The following is an 18,760-nucleotide window of genomic DNA, read 5'->3' as shown; positions in this document are numbered from 1 at the left end:
GCCGGGATATATAGAGACGGAGCCGGGATATATAGAGACGGAGCCGGGATATATAGAATATATAGAGACGGAGCCGGGATATATAGAGACGGAGCCGGGATATATAGAATATATAGAGACGGAGCCGGGATATATAGAGACGGAGCCGGGATATATAGAGACGGAGCCAGGATATATAGAATATATAGAGACGGAGCCGGGATATATAGAGACGGAGCCGGGATATATAGAGACGGAGCCGGGATATATAGAGACGGAGCGGGATATATAGAGATGGAGCCGGGATATATAGAGATGGAGCGGGATATATAGAGACGGGCCGGGATATATAGAGACGGAGCCGGGATATATAGAGATGGAGCTGGGATATATAGAGATGGAGCTGGGATATATAGAGACGGAGCTGGGATATATAGAGACGGAGCTGGGATATATAGAGACGGAGCCGGGATATATAGAGATGGAGCTGGGATATATAGAGATGGAGCTGGGATATATAGAGACGGAGCCGGGATATATAGAGACGGAGCTGGGATATATAGAGACGGAGCTGGGATATATAGAGACGGAGCTGGGATATATAGAGACGGAGCTGGGATATATAGAGACGGAGCTGGGATATATAGAGACGGAGCCGGGATATATAGAGACGGAGCCGGGATATATAGAGACGGAGCTGGGATATATAGAGACGGAGCTGGGATATATAGAGACGGAGCTGGGATATATAGAGACGGAGCTGGGATATATAGAGACGGAGCTGGGATATATAGAGACGGAGCTGGGATATATAGAGACGGAGCCGGGATATATAGAGACGGAGCTGGGATATATAGAGACGGAGCTGGGATATATAGAGACGGAGCTGGGATATATAGAGACGGAGCTGGGATATATAGAGACGGAGCTGGGATATATAGAGACGGAGCCGGGATATATAGAGACGGAGCCGGGATATATAGAGACGGAGCCGGGATATATAGAGACGGAGCCGGGATATATAGAGACGGAGCCGGGATATATAGAATATATAGAGACGGAGCCGGGATATATAGAGATGGAGCTGGGATATATAGAGACGGAGCCGGGATATATAGAGACGGAGCCGGGATATATAGAGACGGAGCCGGGATATATAGAGACGGAGCCGGGATATATAGAATATATAGAGACGGAGCCGGGATATATAGAGACGGAGCCGGGATATATAGAATATATAGAGACGGAGCCGGGATATACAGAATATATAGAGACGGAGCCGGGATATATAGAATATATAGAGACGGAGCCGGGATATATAGAATATATAGAGACGGAGCCGGGATATATAGAATATATAGAGACGGAGCCGGGATATATAGAGACGGAGCCGGGATATATAGAGACGGAGCCGGGATATATAGAATATATAGAGACGGAGCCGGGATATATAGAATATATAGAGACGGAGCCGGGATATATAGAGACGGAGCCGGGATATATAGAGATGGAGCCGGGATATATAGAGATGGAGCCGGGATATATAGAGATGGAGCCGGGATATATAGAGATGGAGCGGGATATATAGAGATGGAGCCAGGATATATAGAGACGGAGCCGGGATATATAGAGACGGAGCCGGGATATATAGAGACGGAGCCGGGATATATAGAGACGGAGCCGGGATATAGAGACGGAGCCGGGATATATAGAGACGGAGCCGGGATATATAGAGACGGAGCGGGATATATAGAGACGGAGCCGGGATATATAGAGACGGAGCCGGGATATATAGAGACGGAGCCGGGATATATAGAGACGGAGCCGGGATATATAGAGACGGAGCCGGGATATATAGAGACGGAGCCGGGATATATAGAGACGGAGCCGGGATATATAGAGACGGAGCCGGGATATATAGAGACGGAGCCGGGATATAGAGACGGAGCCGGGATATATAGAGACGGAGCAGGATATATAGAGACGGAGCCGGGATATATAGAGACGGAGCCGGGATATATAGAGACGGAGCCGGGATATATAGAGACGGAGCCGGGATATATAGAGACGGAGCCGGGATATATAGAGACGGAGCCGGGATATATAGAGACGGAGCCGGGATATATAGAGACGGAGCCGGGATATATAGAGACGGAGCCGGGATATATAGAGACGGAGCCGGGATATATAGAGACGGAGCTGGGATATATAGAGACGGAGCCGGGATATATAGAGACGGAGCGGGATATAGAGACGGAGCTGGGATATATAGAGACGGAGCCGGGATATATAGAGACGGAGCCGGGATATATAGAGACGGAGCCGGGATATATAGAGACGGAGCCGGGATATATAGAATATATAGAGACGGAGCCGGGATATATAGAATATATAGAGACGGAGCCGGGATATATAGATATAGAGACGGAGCCGGGATATATAGAGACGGAGCCGGGATATATAGAGACGGAGCCGGGATATATAGAGACGGAGCTGGGATATAGAGACGGAGCTGGGATATATAGAGACGGAGCCGGGATATATAGAGATGGAGCTGGGATATATAGAGACGGAGCCGGGATATATAGAGAAGGAGCCGGGATATATAGAGACGGAGCCGGGATATATAGAGACGGAGCCGGGATATATAGAGACGGAGCCGGGATATATAGAGATGGAGCTGGGATATATAGAGATGGAGCTGGGATATATAGAGACGGAGCTGGGATATATAGAGACGGAGCCGGGATATATAGAGACGGAGCCGGGATATATAGAGACGGAGCCGGGATATATAGAGACGGAGCCGGGATATATAGAGACGGAGCCGGGATATATAGAGACGGAGCCGGGATATATAGAGACGGAGCCGGGATATATAGAGACGGAGCCGGGATATATAGAGATGGAGCCGGGATATATAGAGACGGAGCCGGGATATATAGAGACGGAGCCGGGATATATAGAGACGGAGCCGGGATATATAGAGACGGAGCCGGGATATATAGAGACGGAGCCGGGATATATAGAGACGGAGCTGGGATATATAGAGACGGAGCCGGGATATATAGAGACGGAGCCGGGATATATAGAGACGGAGCTGGGATATATAGAGACGGAGCCGGGATATATAGAGACGGAGCCGGGATATATAGAGACGGAGCCGGGATATATAGAGACGGAGCCGGGATATATAGAATATATAGAGACGGAGCCGGGATATATAGAATATATAGAGACGGAGCCGGGATATATAGATATAGAGACGGAGCCGGGATATATAGAGACGGAGCCGGGATATATAGAGACGGAGCCAGGATATATAGAGATGGAGCTGGGATATATAGAGACGGAGCCGGGATATATAGAGACGGAGCCGGGATATATAGAGACGGAGCTGGGATATATAGAGACGGAGCCGGGATATATAGAGACGGAGCCGGGATATATAGAGACGGAGCTGGGATATATAGAGACGGAGCCGGGATATATAGAGACGGAGCCGGGATATATAGAGACGGAGCCGGGATATATAGAGACGGAGCCGGGATATATAGAGACGGAGCCGGGATATATAGAGATGGAGCCGGGATATATAGAGACGGAGCTGGGATATATAGAGACGGAGCCGGGATATATAGAGACGGAGCCGGGATATATAGAGACGGAGCCGGGATATATAGAGACGGAGCCGGGATATATAGAGACGGAGCCGGGATATATAGAGACGGAGCCGGGATATATAGAATATATAGAGACGGAGCCGGGATATATAGAGATGGAGCCGGGATATATAGAGACGGAGCCGGGATATATAGAGACGGAGCCAGGATATATAGAGATGGAGCCGGGATATATAGAGACGGAGCCGGGATATATAGAATATATAGAGACGGAGCCGGGATATATAGAGACGGAGCCGGGATATATAGAGACGGAGTCGGGATATATAGAGACGGAGCCAGGATATATAGAGATGGAGCTGGGATATATAGAGACGGAGCCGGGATATATAGAGACGGAGCCGGGATATATAGAGACGGAGCCGGGATATATAGAGACGGAGCCGGGATATATAGAGATGGAGCAGGATATATAGAGATGGAGCTGGGATATATAGAGACGGAGCCGGGATATATAGAGACGGAGCCGGGATATATAGAGACGGAGCCGGGATATAGAGACGGAGCTGGGATATATAGAGACGGAGCTGGGATATATAGAGACGGAGCCGGGATATATAGAGACGGAGCAGGATATATAGAGACGGAGCTGGGATATATAGAGACGGAGCTGGGATATATAGAGACGGAGCCGGGATATATAGAGATGGAGCTGGGATATATAGAGACGGAGCCGGGATATATAGAGACGGAGCCGGGATATATAGAGACGGAGCTGGGATATATAGAGACGGAGCCGGGATATATAGAGACGGAGCCGGGATATATAGAGACGGAGCCGGGATATATAGAGACGGAGCCGGGATATATAGAGACGGAGCTGGGATATATAGAGACGGAGCTGGGATATATAGAGACGGAGCTGGGATATATAGAGACGGAGCCGGGATATATAGAGACGGAGCCGGGATATATAGAGACGGAGCCGGGATATATAGAGACGGAGCCGGGATATATAGAGACGGAGCCGGGATATATAGAGACGGAGCCGGGATATATAGAGACGGAGCCAGGATATATAGAGACGGAGCCGGGATATATAGAGACGGAGCCGGGATATATAGAGACGGAGCCAGGATATATAGAGACGGAGCCGGGATATATAGAATATATAGAGACGGAGCCGGGATATATAGAGATGGAGCCGGGATATATAGAGACGGAGCCAGGATATATAGAGACGGAGCCGGGATATATAGAATATACAGTAAACAGGGCTCTAATGGGGCTATACCCACACCTACTATAAAGGCTGTACCTGGGTCAGTACAGTAAACAGGGCTCTAATGGGGCTATACCTACACCTACTATAAAGGCTGTACCTGGGTCAGTACAGTAAACAGGGCTCTAATGGGGCTATACCCACACCTACTATAAAGGCTGTACCTGATGGATTAAGTGTCTTGTGGAAGGGCCGATGATTAGGGGCTGTGAAATGAATGGTGAAGTTAATAGGACACTGAATGACGCTCTAGAATAAGGGCTGTAATCGGGTCAGGGGAGAATACAGGCCTCTGATGGAACTATATTTGAAAGGCTGTGCCTGGTTCAGTTGACTACAGAGCACTCAGAAGGGGTATATTGCTACATCTGCATTGCTTGCTTTTTGGAGGTTTAGGCTGGGTTTCTGTATAAGCACTTTGGAACATCTGCTGATGTATAAATACATTTGATTTGTGGTAGAGCAAAATACAAAAAGGCTGTTCCTGAGTCAGAGAAACACACAGGGCTCAGATGGAGCTGTGTAGTAAAGGCTGAATCAGTTGAGAACACTGGGCTCTGATGGGGTGAAGGGGAGTGAATCATGAGACTCCGAAGTTGCTCTAGATTCTAGAATAAGTACTGATTCTGAGTCAGTGATATACACAGTGCTCATATGGATCTATGTTGTCAGGGCTGTACCCGAGTCAGAGAAGATAATACGAATCTGTAGGGGAAATAAGTATAAAGACTGTGCCTGGGTCAGATGACTATATCGAAGTCTTAATGAACATATGCATAAGGGCAGTGGAGTGAATAGGACTCTGAAGTCACTCTACAATAAAGGTTGTACCTAGGTCAGTTGCCTATATAGAACTTGGTAGAGCAAATTTGTAAAGGCTGTACCTGAGTCAGTGGAATAGACGCGGAAGCTCTTGTCCCAGAAGCCACAGAGCAGGATGAAGCGGTTGTCTGCAGTGATGATGAAACATTGAGAGTGGATGTGAATGCTCTGGTCCAACAGGTCTGTGATCTGACGACGGTGGGTCCCCACATTACTGGCTGGAGAGGAGAAGGAGAGGAGGAGGGAGGTGGAAGGATGAGGGAGAGGAGGAGGGAGGTGGAAGGATGAGGGGGAGGAGAAGGAGGATGAGGGGGAGGAGAAGGAGGGAGAGAGGGAGGGAGGAAGGGGAGGAGGGGGGGGTGAGAGAGGGGACGGGGAGGGAGAGAGTGAGGGGATGGGGAGGGAGAGAGGGAGGGGGAGAGGGAGGGAGGGGGAGAGGGAGGAGGATGGGGAGGGAGGGGGATGGGGGAGGGAGGGGGTGGGGAGGGAGGGGGAGAGGGAAGGAGGGAGAGAGAGAGGGGGATGGGGAGGGAGAGAGGGATGGGGAGAGGGAGGGATGGGGAGAGGGAGGGAGGGGAGAGAGAGAGAGAGGGAGGGAGGGGGATGGGGAGGGAGGGGGATGGGATGGAGAGGGAGGGGGATGGGGAGGGAGCGAGGGAGGAGGATGGGGAGGGAGAGAGGGAGGGATGGTGGAGGGAGAGAGGGGTAGGGAGGAGGGGACAGGGGGAGGTGAGGAAGAGGATAGAAATACAGACAGATGTAATTCATTAAGTAAAGCATGTAAGTCTGAGGAAAAATGTATTGTATAAAATCTGATTGTTTTCCTTTACGATATCGCCGCGTTAATCGTTTTCACAAAGACATCAGACCATTACTGGAGCCACTACACGTTTGTCGCCACGGCAGCAGCACCACCATTTTGATTTGTGAGGGAATACATAAAACATCTAGGACGTGGCGTTTACAAGGGTTTCACATTTTCCACTGGGCCTAAGAGTTTGAGTAATGATGAGCGTGCATATTCTCTCTCTTCCCAGAAGGAGAAGAGACTTCCAATAGCTAAGAAGAGGAGAGGAGCCACGCATAGTCAGGACAACATAAATTAAATCCACTTTGGCCCCTTATCGCTGAGTTGGAGGTTTGTGTGTGTGTGTGTGTGTGTGTGTGTGTGTGTGTGTGTGTGTGTGTGTGTGTGTGTGTGTGTGTGTGTGTGTGTGTGTGTGTGTGTGTGTGTGTGTGTGTGTGTGTGTGTGTGTGTGTGTGTGTGTACGTGCGTATGCGTAACGTGCGTGCGTATAACGTGCGTGCGTGCGTGCGTGCGTATATGCGTGCGTGCGTGCGTGCGTGCGTGCGTGCGTGCGTGCGTGCGTGCGTGCGTGCGTGCGTGCGTGCGTGCGTGCGTGCGTGCGTGCGTGCGTGCGTGCGTGCGTGCGTGCGTGCGTGCGTGCGTGCGTGCGTGCGTGCGTGCGTGCGTGCGTGCGTGCGTGCGTGCGTGCGTGCGTGCGTGCGTGCGTGCGCGCGTGTGCGAGCGAGTGAGTGAGTGAGTGAGTGAGTGAGTGAGAGAGAAAAGAAAAGAACTAACAGACTAAAACAAAGGCAGATCCATGTCTGTTTTGGACTGATGCATTTCCTTGGCCTTGCAGACGTAGCCATCTATCATGAAGTGCTTTGTAGTGGGTAGATATTAAGATATGCTGCGACAGTTTCCCGGACAAAGATTAAGTCGAATCCTAAATCATTATCAATATTTTTTAGTCCAGGACTAGACTTAATCTGTGTCCAGGGAACAAACAGGCACATTTCTAGACTTCTGGAACTGAATCCTCTCTTTCTCTCTCTTCTGCTCTAACTCAAGATGAACAGGTGAGGGTCCGGCCCAGGCATCCCTGACAGAGACCAGCACGCCATGTCTGACGAATACTTCAACCAATTATCAACATTTCCCCCCACAACGGCCGCCCCGCCAGCCAAATACAATTTACTGTGTTTAAACTGAAGCTCTTGTGGAATGTGAGAAGTATAAATACATAAATGACACGTTAAGAAAATATCCCCTCACCACACGCATGATACATGTGATGTGGAGCGTGGGCTGGTGCTGAAAAATGACAACAACAAAAAACATTTTTAAAAGTAGAGGGGCTTTTTGTTTTATTCAAAAATGGTTGAATGGCCTCAGACATGCATGAACATTATGAAAGTGCCCATGTTCACGTGTGCAATTAGAGGCGAAAAAAACCCTACATCACCTTTACTCCACACACAGAAACGCAAACAAAGCTTTCCCTCGACCTCCATTTGGCAAATCTGACCATAATTCTATCCCCCTTGTTCTTACTTACATGCAAAAACTCAAACAGGAAGTACCAGTGACGCGCTTAATGCAGAAGTTATTCCGATGAAGCGGATTCTAAGCTACAGGCCTGTTTCGCTAGCAAAGACTGGAATATGTTCCAGTAGGAGTTTACCACATCAGTCACATCAGTAATAAGTGTATACATAGCAAGCTACACTGAACCATGCATGAGAGCCATAGCCAATGTGAGTAAGACCTTAAAAAGGTTCATTAACACTCAAGGCCGCAGGGCCAGACGGACTACCAGAACGCATACTCAGAGCTGACAAGTGTCTTCACTGACATTTTCAACCTCTCCCGGGCCCAGTCTGTAATACCTACATGTTTCAAGAAGACCACCATAGTCCCTGTGCCTAAGATCACCATAGTAACCTGTATAAATGACTATCGCCCCATAGGACTCACATCTGTAGCAATGAAATGCTTTGAAAGACTGGTCATGGCTCACATCAACACCATCATTCTAGACACCCTGGACCCACTCCAATTTGCATATCACCTCAACAGATCCACAGATGACACAATCTCTATTGGACTCCACACTGCCCTTTTCCACCTGGACAAGATGAACACCTATGTGATAGTGCTGTTCATTGACGACAGCTCAGCGTTCAACACCATAGTGCCCTCCAAGCTCATCACTAAGCTAAGAACCCTGGAACCGAACACTGGATCCTGGACTTCCTGACGGGCCGTCCCAGTTGGTGAGTTTGCCAACGACACAACATTTGTAGGCCTGATCACAGACAGCCTATAGGGAGGAGGTCAGAGACTTAGCAGTGTGGTGCCAGAACAACAACCTCTCCCTCAACGTCAGTAAGACCAAGGAACTGATCGTGGACTACAGGAGAAAGGGGGGAGAGCACGCCCCCATTCACATGGACGGGGCTGCAGTGGAGCAGGTTGAGAGCTTCAAGTCCCTCTGTGTTCACATCACTAAGGATCTATCATGGTCCGCACACACCAACACAGTCGTGGGGGGGGACAACACCTCTTCCCCCTCAGGAGGATGAAAAGATTTGGCATGGGTCCCCACATTCTCAAAAACTTCTACAGCTGCACTATTGAGAGCATCTTGACTGGCTGCATCACAACTTGGTACGGCATATGCTTGGCATCCACAGAGGGTAGTGCCGACGGCCCAGTCCATCACTGGGGCCGAGCTCCCTGCCATCCAGGGCCTCTATACCGGGCGGTGTCAGAGGAAGGCCCTAAAAATGGTCAAAGTCTCCAACCACCCAAGTCATAGCATGTTCTCTCTGCTACCGCACAGCAAGCGATACCAATGTACCAAGTCTGGAACCAACAGGAACCTGAACAGCTTCTATCACCAAGCCATAAGACCGTTAAACAGTTAGTCATCAATAACTACCTGGACAATCTGCATTGACCCTTTTTGCACCAAATCTTTTGTTTCATCACATATGCTGCTGTTACTGTTTACGGTCACTTTATTCATAGTTATATGTAGATATCTACCTCAATTACCTCGTACCCCTGCACAACAAGTTATTGCATTTATTATTACGGGTTTTACTTTTCTATTATTTCTCTATTTTCTTTCTCTCTTTCTCTCTCTCTACATTGTTGGGAAGGGCCCGTAAGTAAACATTTCACTAGTCCACACCTGTTGTTTACAAAGCAAATAAAATTGTATTTGATACGACACACACACAGTATATAAAAAAGAGGGTAATAAAAGGGGAGAAATGGATCTGGATGGAGACGAGCTGCTGGGAATGACATTTTAACTAGACAACCGTTAGATGAAACATGTGTTTGGAAGAGAGAGAGAACGAGACAGAGAGTGAAGAAGAGGAGAGAGAACGAGACAGAGAGTGAAGAAAAGGAGAGAGAACGAGACAGAGAGTGAAGAAAAGGAGAGAGAACGAGACAGAGAGTGAAGAAAAGGAGAGAGAACGAGACAGAGAGTGAAGAAGAGGAGAGAGAACGAGACAGAGAGTGAAGAAGAGAAGAGAGAACGAGATAGAGTGAAGAAGAGGAGAGAGAACGAGACAGAGAGTGAAGAAAAGGAGAGAGAACGAGACAGAGAGTGAAGAAGAGGAGAGAGAACGAGACAGAGAGTGAAGAAAAGGAGAGAGAACGAGACAGAGAGTGAAGAAAAGGAGAGAGAACGAGACAGAGAGTGAAGAAGAGGAGAGAGAACGAGACAGAGAGTGAAGAAGAGGAGAGAGAACGAGACAGAGAGTGAAGAAGAGGAGAGAGAACGAGACAGAGAGTGAAGAAGAGGAGAGAGAACGAGACAGAGAGTGAAGAAGAGGAGAGAGAACGAGACAGAGAGTGAAGAAAAGGAGAGAGAACGAGACAGAGAGTGAAGAAAAGGAGAGAGAACGAGACAGAGAGTGAAGAAGAGGAGAGAGAACGAGACAGAGAGTGAAGAAGAGGAGAGAGAACGAGACAGAGTGTGAAGAAAAGGAGAGAGAACGAGACAGAGAGTGAAGAAAAGGAGAGAAAAAGAGACAGAGAGTGAAGAAAAGGAGAGAAAACGAGACAGAGAGTGAAGAAAAGGAGAGAGAACGAGACAGAGAGTGAAGAAGAGGAGAGAGAACGAGACAGAGAGTGAAGAAAAGGAGAGAGAACGAGACAGAGAGTGAAGAAGAGGAGAGAGAACGAGACAGAGTGTGAAGAAAAGGAGAGAGAACGAGACAGAGAGTGAAGAAGAGGAGAGAGAACGAGACAGAGAGTGAAGAAAAGGAGAGAGAACGAGACAGAGAGTGAAGAAGAGGAGAGAGAACGAGACAGAGTGTGAAGAAAAGGAGAGAGAACGAGACAGAGAGTGAAGAAGAGGAGAGAGAACGAGACAGAGAGTGAAGAAAAGGAGAGAGAACGAGACAGAGAGTGAAGAAGAGGAGAGAGAACGAGACAGAGAGTGAAGAAAAGGAGAGAGAACGAGACAGAGAGTGAAGAAGAGGAGAGAGAACGAGACAGAGAGTGAAGAAAAGGAGAGAGAACGAGACAGAGAGTGAAGAAGAGGAGAGAGAACGAGACAGAGTGTGAAGAAAAGGAGAGAGAACGAGACAGAGAGTGAAGAAAAGGAGAGAGAACATTTGCGAGGTCAAGAGAACAACCAGAGAGCAACAGATTGAGGAAGAAGAGAAAACAAGGAGAGAGAGAGAAAGAGTTCTGTCTCTGACCACTCTCTCCCAGACAGTGTATCCTATACATCACTAGAGCTCTGTCTCTGACCACTCTCTCCCAGACAGTGTATCCTATACATCACTAGAGCTCTGTCTCTGACCACTCTCTCCCAGACAGTGTATCCTATACATCACTAGAGCTCTGTCTCTGACCACTCTCTCCCAGACAGTGTATCCTATACATCACTAGAGCTCTGTCTCTGACCACTCTCTCCCAGACAGTGTATCCTATACATCACTAGAGCTCTGTCTCTGACCACTCTCTCCCAGACAGTGTATCCTATACATCACTAGAGCTCTGTCTCTGACCACTCTCTCCCAGACAGTGTATCCTATACATCACTAGAGCTCTGTCTCTGACCACTCTCTCCCAGACAGTGTATCCTATACATCACTAGAGCTCTGTCTCTGACCACTCTCTCCCAGACAGTGTATCCTATACATTACTAGAGCTCTGTCTCTGACCACTCTCTCCCAGACAGTGTATCCTATACATCACTAGAGCTCTGTCTCTGACCACTCTCTCCCAGACAGTGTATCCTATACATCACTAGAGCTCTGTCTCTGACCACTCTCTCCCAGACAGTGTCTCCTATACATTACTAGAGCTCTGTCTCCCACCACTCTCTCCCAGACAGTGTATCCTATACATTACTAGAGCTCTGTCTCTGACCACTCTCTCCCAGACAGTGTATCCTATACATCACTAGACCTCTGTCTCTGACCACTCTCTCCCAGACAGTGTATCCTATACATCACTAGAACTCTGTCTCTGACCACTCTCTCCCAGACAGTGTATCCTATACATCACTAGAGCTCTGTCTCTGACCACTCTCTCCCAGACAGTGTATCCTATACATCACTAGAGCTCTGTCTCTGACCACTCTCTCCCAGACAGTGTATCCTATACATCACTAGAGCTCTGTCTCTGACCACTCTCTCCCAGACAGTGTATCCTATACATCACTAGAGCTCTGTCTCTGACCACTCTCTCCCAGACAGTGTATCCTATACATCACTAGAGCTCTGTCTCTGACCACTCTCTCCCAGACAGTGTATCCTATACATCACTAGAGCTCTGTCTCTGACCACTCTCTCCCAGACAGTGTATCCTATACATCACTAGAGCTCTGTCTCTGACCACTCTCTCCCAGACAGTGTATCCTATACATCACTAAAGCTCCGCTCCTCTGCTCGCCTCCTCATCAACAAGTCGTGAGTGATGAGAGGCGCCCATATTGTCCTGACATCCGCCCGCCGCGCATTCTCAATCACACATTATTACCGCATTCATATTCATTTATACTGACACAGATCCTTTCCCCCGCTCAAATTAAACCAGAGTGAGAGAGAGTAAGAAAAACTGAGAGAGAAAGTGAGAGATGGCGAGAGAGAGGGATAGAGGAGAGGGGGAGAGGTTGATGATGAAATACCAGTCCAGGCCACAGCTCATTGCATTCCAATTTGCATGCAAATGGTTTAGCAGAGGAGAGAGCAGAGTGGAGGATTTATTTCAGGGAATGAGAGGACAGGGGGGGGCTGTTGGTGGGCAGAGGCTGGGGAAACAACAGCAAGCTACTGGCCAGGGACACTGCCTTGGGCCATCACAATGAATCCCAGAGACACACACAGACAGAGAGACACACATGTTTGAGCACACACACCAACATACAAACACACACACAAGTGGCATACCTATCAGGGGGTCTATTTCCACGGGCAGTTGGTACTGCTGGTCCTGCACAGAGGAGCCTTGATGACCTGAGAGAGAGAGAGAGAGAGATAGAGAGAGAGAGAGAGACGAAAAGAGAGGTGTGGGAGGATGGAATGAGTGGGATACAGAAAGAAGGATGGGTTTAATATCAGTGATTTGGCCCTGTGGAGTACTTTGGCTTCTGTTCCATATGGGAGATGCTAAAATGTAATTTGCCACACTCAGAGCCTATTGTCCCCCAGAGCGCTCTCACAAGAGTTACATTTAGCTGTAAAAACGTTTTCTGTGGCTCCAAATAGACTCTGATAATACATAGTAATACATAAACAAGTTTATAACAGAATATCGTGAATCCTTACATCTGAAGGATTAATAATAATACAGATTTGTACCATAAACAAGTTCAAATAACACTAATATCACAATTCAAGATCTAACCACAAACAATATCACATGAAATCCACTCATCAAAACAAAATGAGATCTACAAATCTTTATTGTCTTTGAGTTTCATAACGTCAGACTTCATCCCATATCCCCTTCCCTGTTATTCCACAGCAGGGTTGATGTTTAATAAATAAACCATGAGGAGTGAGGTCTTGATGCATCAAAGAGGAAGGGAAACCTAACGCTGGCAGAGTGCACGTGTCACATTTGATCCTGCCTTTTAGGAGGACCGCTCAACTGTCTCAGAAATCAACGTCCTGTCCTGGGAAGATGAAAGACAAGCCCATTGGCTGCTCTCGTTGAGATACACAGATAAATACTGACTGAAGGCCTTTGGATACGATGCTTTGTGTGGACAAACGTGTTGTCCTCAACTGTGTGCTCCAAAACTCTCTACTCTGTGTACCGGTCCTAGATGTGCTACATGAAATCAGACTTGATTAAAAAAATAGTACATCCTTGATATCTCATATCCTACATATGAGTTGAATTTCAATGAATTGGTTAAATGTCCATTTCAAGCCATAGGGTGGCGCACAATAGTTCCAGGGTCATCAGAGTTAAGGGAGGGCTTGGCCGGGGTCATCCGGGTTAGGGGAGGGCTTGGCCGGGGTCATCCGGGTTAGGGGAGGGTTTGGCCGGGGTCATCCGGGTTAGGGGAGGGTTTGGCCGGGGTCATCCGGGTTAGGGGAGGGTTTGGCCGGGGTCATCCGGGTTAGGGGAGGGTTTGGCCGGGGTCATCCGGGTTAGGGGAGGGTTTGGCCGGGGTCATCCGGGTTAGGGGAGGGTTTGGCCGGGGTCATCCGGGTTAGGGGAGGGTTTGGCCGGGGTCATCCGGGTTAGGGGAGGGTTTGGCGGGGGTCATCCGGGTTAGGGAGGGTTTGGCGGGGTCATCCGGGTTAGGGAGGGTTTGGCGGGGTCATCCGGGTTAGGGGAGGGTTTGGCGGGGTCATCCGGGTTAGGGAGGGTTTGGCGGGGTCATCCGGGTTAGGGAGGGTTTAGCCCAGGGTCATCCGGGTTAGGGGAGGGTTTGGCCGGGGTCATCCGGGTTAGGGGAGGGTTTGGCCCAGGGTCATCCGGGTTAGGGGAGGGTTTGGCCCAGGGTCATTCGGGTTAGGGGAGGGTTTGGCCCAGGGTCATTCGGGTTAGGGGAGGGTTTGGCCCAGGGTCATTCGGGTTAGGGAGGGTTTGGCGGGGTCATCCGGGTTAGGGAGGGTTTGGCGGGGTCATCCGGGTTAGGGAGGGTTTGGCGGGGTCATCCGGGTTAGGGAGGGTTTGGCGGGGTCATCCAGGTTAGGGAGGGTTTGGCCCAGGGTCATTCGGGTGAGGGGAGGGTTTGGCCCAGGGTCATTTGGGTTAGGGGAGGGTTTGGCGGGGTCATCCGGGTTAGGGGAGGGTTTGGCGGGGTCATCAGGGTTAGGGGAGGGTTTGGCGGGGTCATCCGGGTTAGGGGAGGGTTTGGCGGGGTCATCCGGGTTAGGGAGGGTTTGGCGGGGTCATCCGGGTTAGGGAGGGTTTGGCCGGGGTCATCCGGGTTAGGGGAGGGTTTGGCCGGGGTCATCCGGGTTAGGGGAGGGTTTGGCCGGGGTAGGCCGTCATTGTAAAACAAGAATTTGTTCTTAACTGACTTGTTTTAAATAAAGTTTAAAAAAAAATAATAATCCTGCTGACCTCTACAAGATAATCCTACTTTAGACTTTCCTACAATCCCCCTCTTACCGGCCAGGCCGTGCCACTTGTTGACGGCGAAGAGGCGGTTGGCGGTGACGGTGATGATGGCGGGCGTGGCGAGGCCCGGCTGGGTGTTGGCGGCCACGTGGGCCACGGGAGAGTTGCTGGGGAACTTCAGCACCATGATGACATCCTGCTGCATCTGCTCCGTGAACATCAACGGGCTCTGCAGGAGGACATACTGGTGGTGATGGACAGATCAACGGACGGATGGACGGAAGGAGGGAGAGGAGGATGGATAGATCCACAGACGAAGAGCAGGAGTGAGCGAGGGATGGAGCAGCGGAGGAGAAGAGAGAACAGCAGGAGCAGCAGCACGCAGAAAAGAGAGTGAAAGCGAGAGAGAGAGAGAGAGAGAGAGAGAGAGAGGGGACGGGGGGGACAGAGAGAAAGTTAGCTGGGAAGCTAGCATGGAGTTGCAGCACTCAGAGGCCAAGCTACAGATAGGGCAGGAGGCCAGCTGGAGAAAAGCTACAGATAGGATAGGAGGCCAGCTGGAGAAAATCTACAGATAGGGCAGGAGGCCAGCTGGAGAAAAGCTATAGAAAGGGAAGGAGGCCAGCTGGAGAAAAGCTATAGAAAGGGAAGGAGGCCAGCTGGAGAAAAGCTATAGAAAGGGAAGGAGGCCAGCTGAAGAAAAGCTATAGAAAGGGAAGGAGGCCAGCTGGAGAGAAGTTATAGAAAGGGAAGGAGGCCAGCTGGAGAAAAGCTATAGAAAGGGAAGGAGGCCAGCTGGAGAGAAGCTATAGAAAGGGAAGGAGGCCAGCTGGAGAGAAGCTATAGAAAGGGAAGGAGGCCAGCTGGAGAGAAGCTATAGAAAGGGAAGGAGGCCAGCTGGAGAAAAGCTATAGAAAGGGAAGGAGGCCAGCTGGAGAAAAGCTATAGAAAGGGAAGGAGGCCAGCTGGAGAAAAGCTATAGAAAGGGAAGGAGGCCAGCTGGAGAGAAGCTATAGAAAGGGAAGGAGGCCAGCTGGAGAAAAGCTATAGATAGGGAAGGAGGCCAGCTGGAGAAAAGCTATAGATTATGAAGGAGGCCAGCTGGAGAAAAGCTATAGATTATGAAGGAGGCCAGCTGGAGAAAAGCTATAGAAAGGGAAGGAGGCCAGCTGGAGAAAAGCTATAGAAAGGGAAGGAGGCCAGCTGGAGAGAAGCTATAGAAAGGGAAGGAGGCCAGCTGGAGAAAAGCTATAGATAGGGAAGGAGGCCAGCTGGAGAAAAGCTATAGATTATGAAGGAGGCCAGCTGGAGAAAAGCTATAGATTATGAAGGAGGCCAGCTGGAGAAAAGCTATAGAAAGGGAAGGAGGCCAGCTGGAGAAAAGCTATAGAAAGGGAAAGAGGCCAGCTGGAGAAAAGCTATAGAAAGGGAAGGAGGCCAGCTGGAGAGAAGCTATAGAAAGGGAAGGAGGCCAGCTGGAGAAAAGCTATAGAAAGGGAAGGAGGCCAGCTGGAGAAAAGCTATAGAAAGGGAAGGAGGCCAGCTGGAGAAAAGCTATAGATAGGGAAGGAGGCCAGCTGGAGAAAAGCTATAGATTATGAAGGAGGCCAGCTGGAGAAAAGCTATAGATTATGAAGGAGGCCAGCTGGAGAAAAGCTATAGAAAGGGAAGGAGGCCAGCTGGAGAAAAGCTATAGAAAGGGAAAGAGGCCAGCTGGAGAAAAGCTATAGAAAGGGAAGGAGGCCAGCTGGAGAGAAGCTATAGAAAGGGAAGGAGGCCAGCTGGAGAAAAGCTATAGAAAGGGAAGGAGGCCAGCTGGAGAGAAGCTATAGAAAGGGAAGGAGGCCAGCTGGAGAAAAGCTATAGATAGGGAAGGAGGCCAGCTGGAGAGAAGCTATAGAAAGGGAAGGAGGCCAGCTGGAGAAAAGCTATAGAAAGGGAAGGAGGCCAGCTGGAGAGAAGCTATAGAAAGGGAAGGAGGCCAGCTGGAGAAAAGCTATAGATAGGGAAGGAGGCCAGCTGGAGAGAAGCTATAGAAAGGGAAGGAGGCCAGCTGGAGAAAAGCTATAGATAGGGAAGGAGGCCAGCTGGAGAAAAGCTGAGGTACTAAAAACAGAGTACCATTATTCACATGACAACATCGATTAGAAGTCAGGGCAAGAAAAACAGATACAAGAAAACTATTTCTTAAAGACAAAGTTTGTGTCAATACTAAGGAAGAACCATCAAGTCAGTATTAAAACGGAAGACAAACAAACGAACAAACCAAACGTAAGAGGAGAAAAATCCACAGGATTGGTATAGTGTGTGTATGTATAGTGTGTGTGTGAAATACCCTTGCAGACCAAAACTCCTCTGTGGAACTCCCAGTGTTAACAGTGTTACAGTGCTCCCTCCCTTACACTCTATTAAAAGTGGCTGTAATGCCCATAGAGATAGAGGAATCATCTTTGTATCTGTGTTACATTATGGCATCTGTGATTGGTTATAGCCATCTATTGTGCTCTATCTATCTCTATGGTAATGCCTCATCAAATGTGGCACCATTAATAACCTGTCAGTGAGGGCTGCTGGGTACTGGAGTCCTCCTCAAGTCTGACATTCTACACCATCTGTAATGAATCAAGAGTCTACTAGCAGTTACTTGTACTGAACCTCTAAATATAAGGACTCGTGTACATGCCAGACATTATTTATCTATCTTTTAACAATGACAAAAGTCAACATTCTTCCTCAAAACTCTCAGACTTCGCTCAGTTCTCTTCAGGAAATGTTCATTAACATGACAATGATCAGAAGTGAACTTGATACTTTCATCATTGGTAACAATCAGTCGCCACAAACAGTCAAATAAAAGTCCCATTTTGTATTTATCTTCATATAAGAACTGACATTTGTTCCTGCCAAGCTTCGTCAAGACACCGACATGCACTTTAAACCATGTGAGTTCACTTCTACTGATAAGAGTTGTTTTTACTGGCTCACACACATTATTCATCCGGAGTCCCAAATGGCACCCTATTCCCTCTACATAGCGCACTCCTTCTGATCAGGGTTCTGGTCAATAAAAGTGCACTCCACATGAAATAGGGTGCCATTTGTTCAGACTGAGGAGTCATTTGCAGGATGCTTGTAGTGAGCTGTAGAACATACTATACATGCTTAATGTCAGAGGCACACGGAGGTAAATCTCTGTTGTTTTAACAGGCTACTAGAATACTCTGAGAACGTCATTACTGAACACCAACAGGGAGACATGCCAGGACTGGAATCTGACACCACACTACACTCAGACAGGGGGACATGTCAGGACTGGAGTCTGACACCACACTACACTCAGACAGGGGGACATGTCAGGACTGGAGTCTGACACCACACTACACTCAGACAGGGGGACATGTCAGGACTGGAGTCTGACACCACACTACACTCAGACAGGGAGACATGCCAGGACTGGAGTCTGACACCACACTACACTCAGACAGGGAGACATGCCAGGACTGGAATCTGACACCACACTACACTCAGACAGGGAGACATGCCAGGACTGGAATCTGACACCACACTACACTCAGCCAGGGAGACATGTCAGGACTGGAGTCTGACACCACACTACACTCAGGCAGGGAGACATGCCAGGACTGGAGTCTGACACCACACTACACTCAGACAGGGAGACATGCCAGGACTGGAGTCTGACACCACACTACA

The 18,760-nt window shown here is 49.0% G+C and overlaps 1 protein-coding gene across 1 annotated transcript in view; it reads right to left on the bottom strand.

The window, feature by feature from the left end:
* Positions 1 to 18,760, bottom strand: part of LOC118395562 (lipopolysaccharide-responsive and beige-like anchor protein) — a 405,339-nt gene that overhangs the window by 29,979 nt on the left and 356,600 nt on the right. Inside the window, 3 exon segments of the mRNA XM_052464349.1 lie at positions 5,769 to 5,924; positions 12,916 to 12,981; positions 15,101 to 15,293. Of these exon segments, the coding sequence (XP_052320309.1) occupies positions 5,769 to 5,924; positions 12,916 to 12,981; positions 15,101 to 15,293 (415 nt within the window).

This window comes from Oncorhynchus keta, chromosome 16 (genome assembly GCF_023373465.1).
Source record: "Oncorhynchus keta strain PuntledgeMale-10-30-2019 chromosome 16, Oket_V2, whole genome shotgun sequence".
NCBI lineage: Eukaryota > Metazoa > Chordata > Actinopteri > Salmoniformes > Salmonidae > Oncorhynchus > Oncorhynchus keta.
This window is presented reverse-complemented; position numbering and strand designations above follow the sequence as displayed.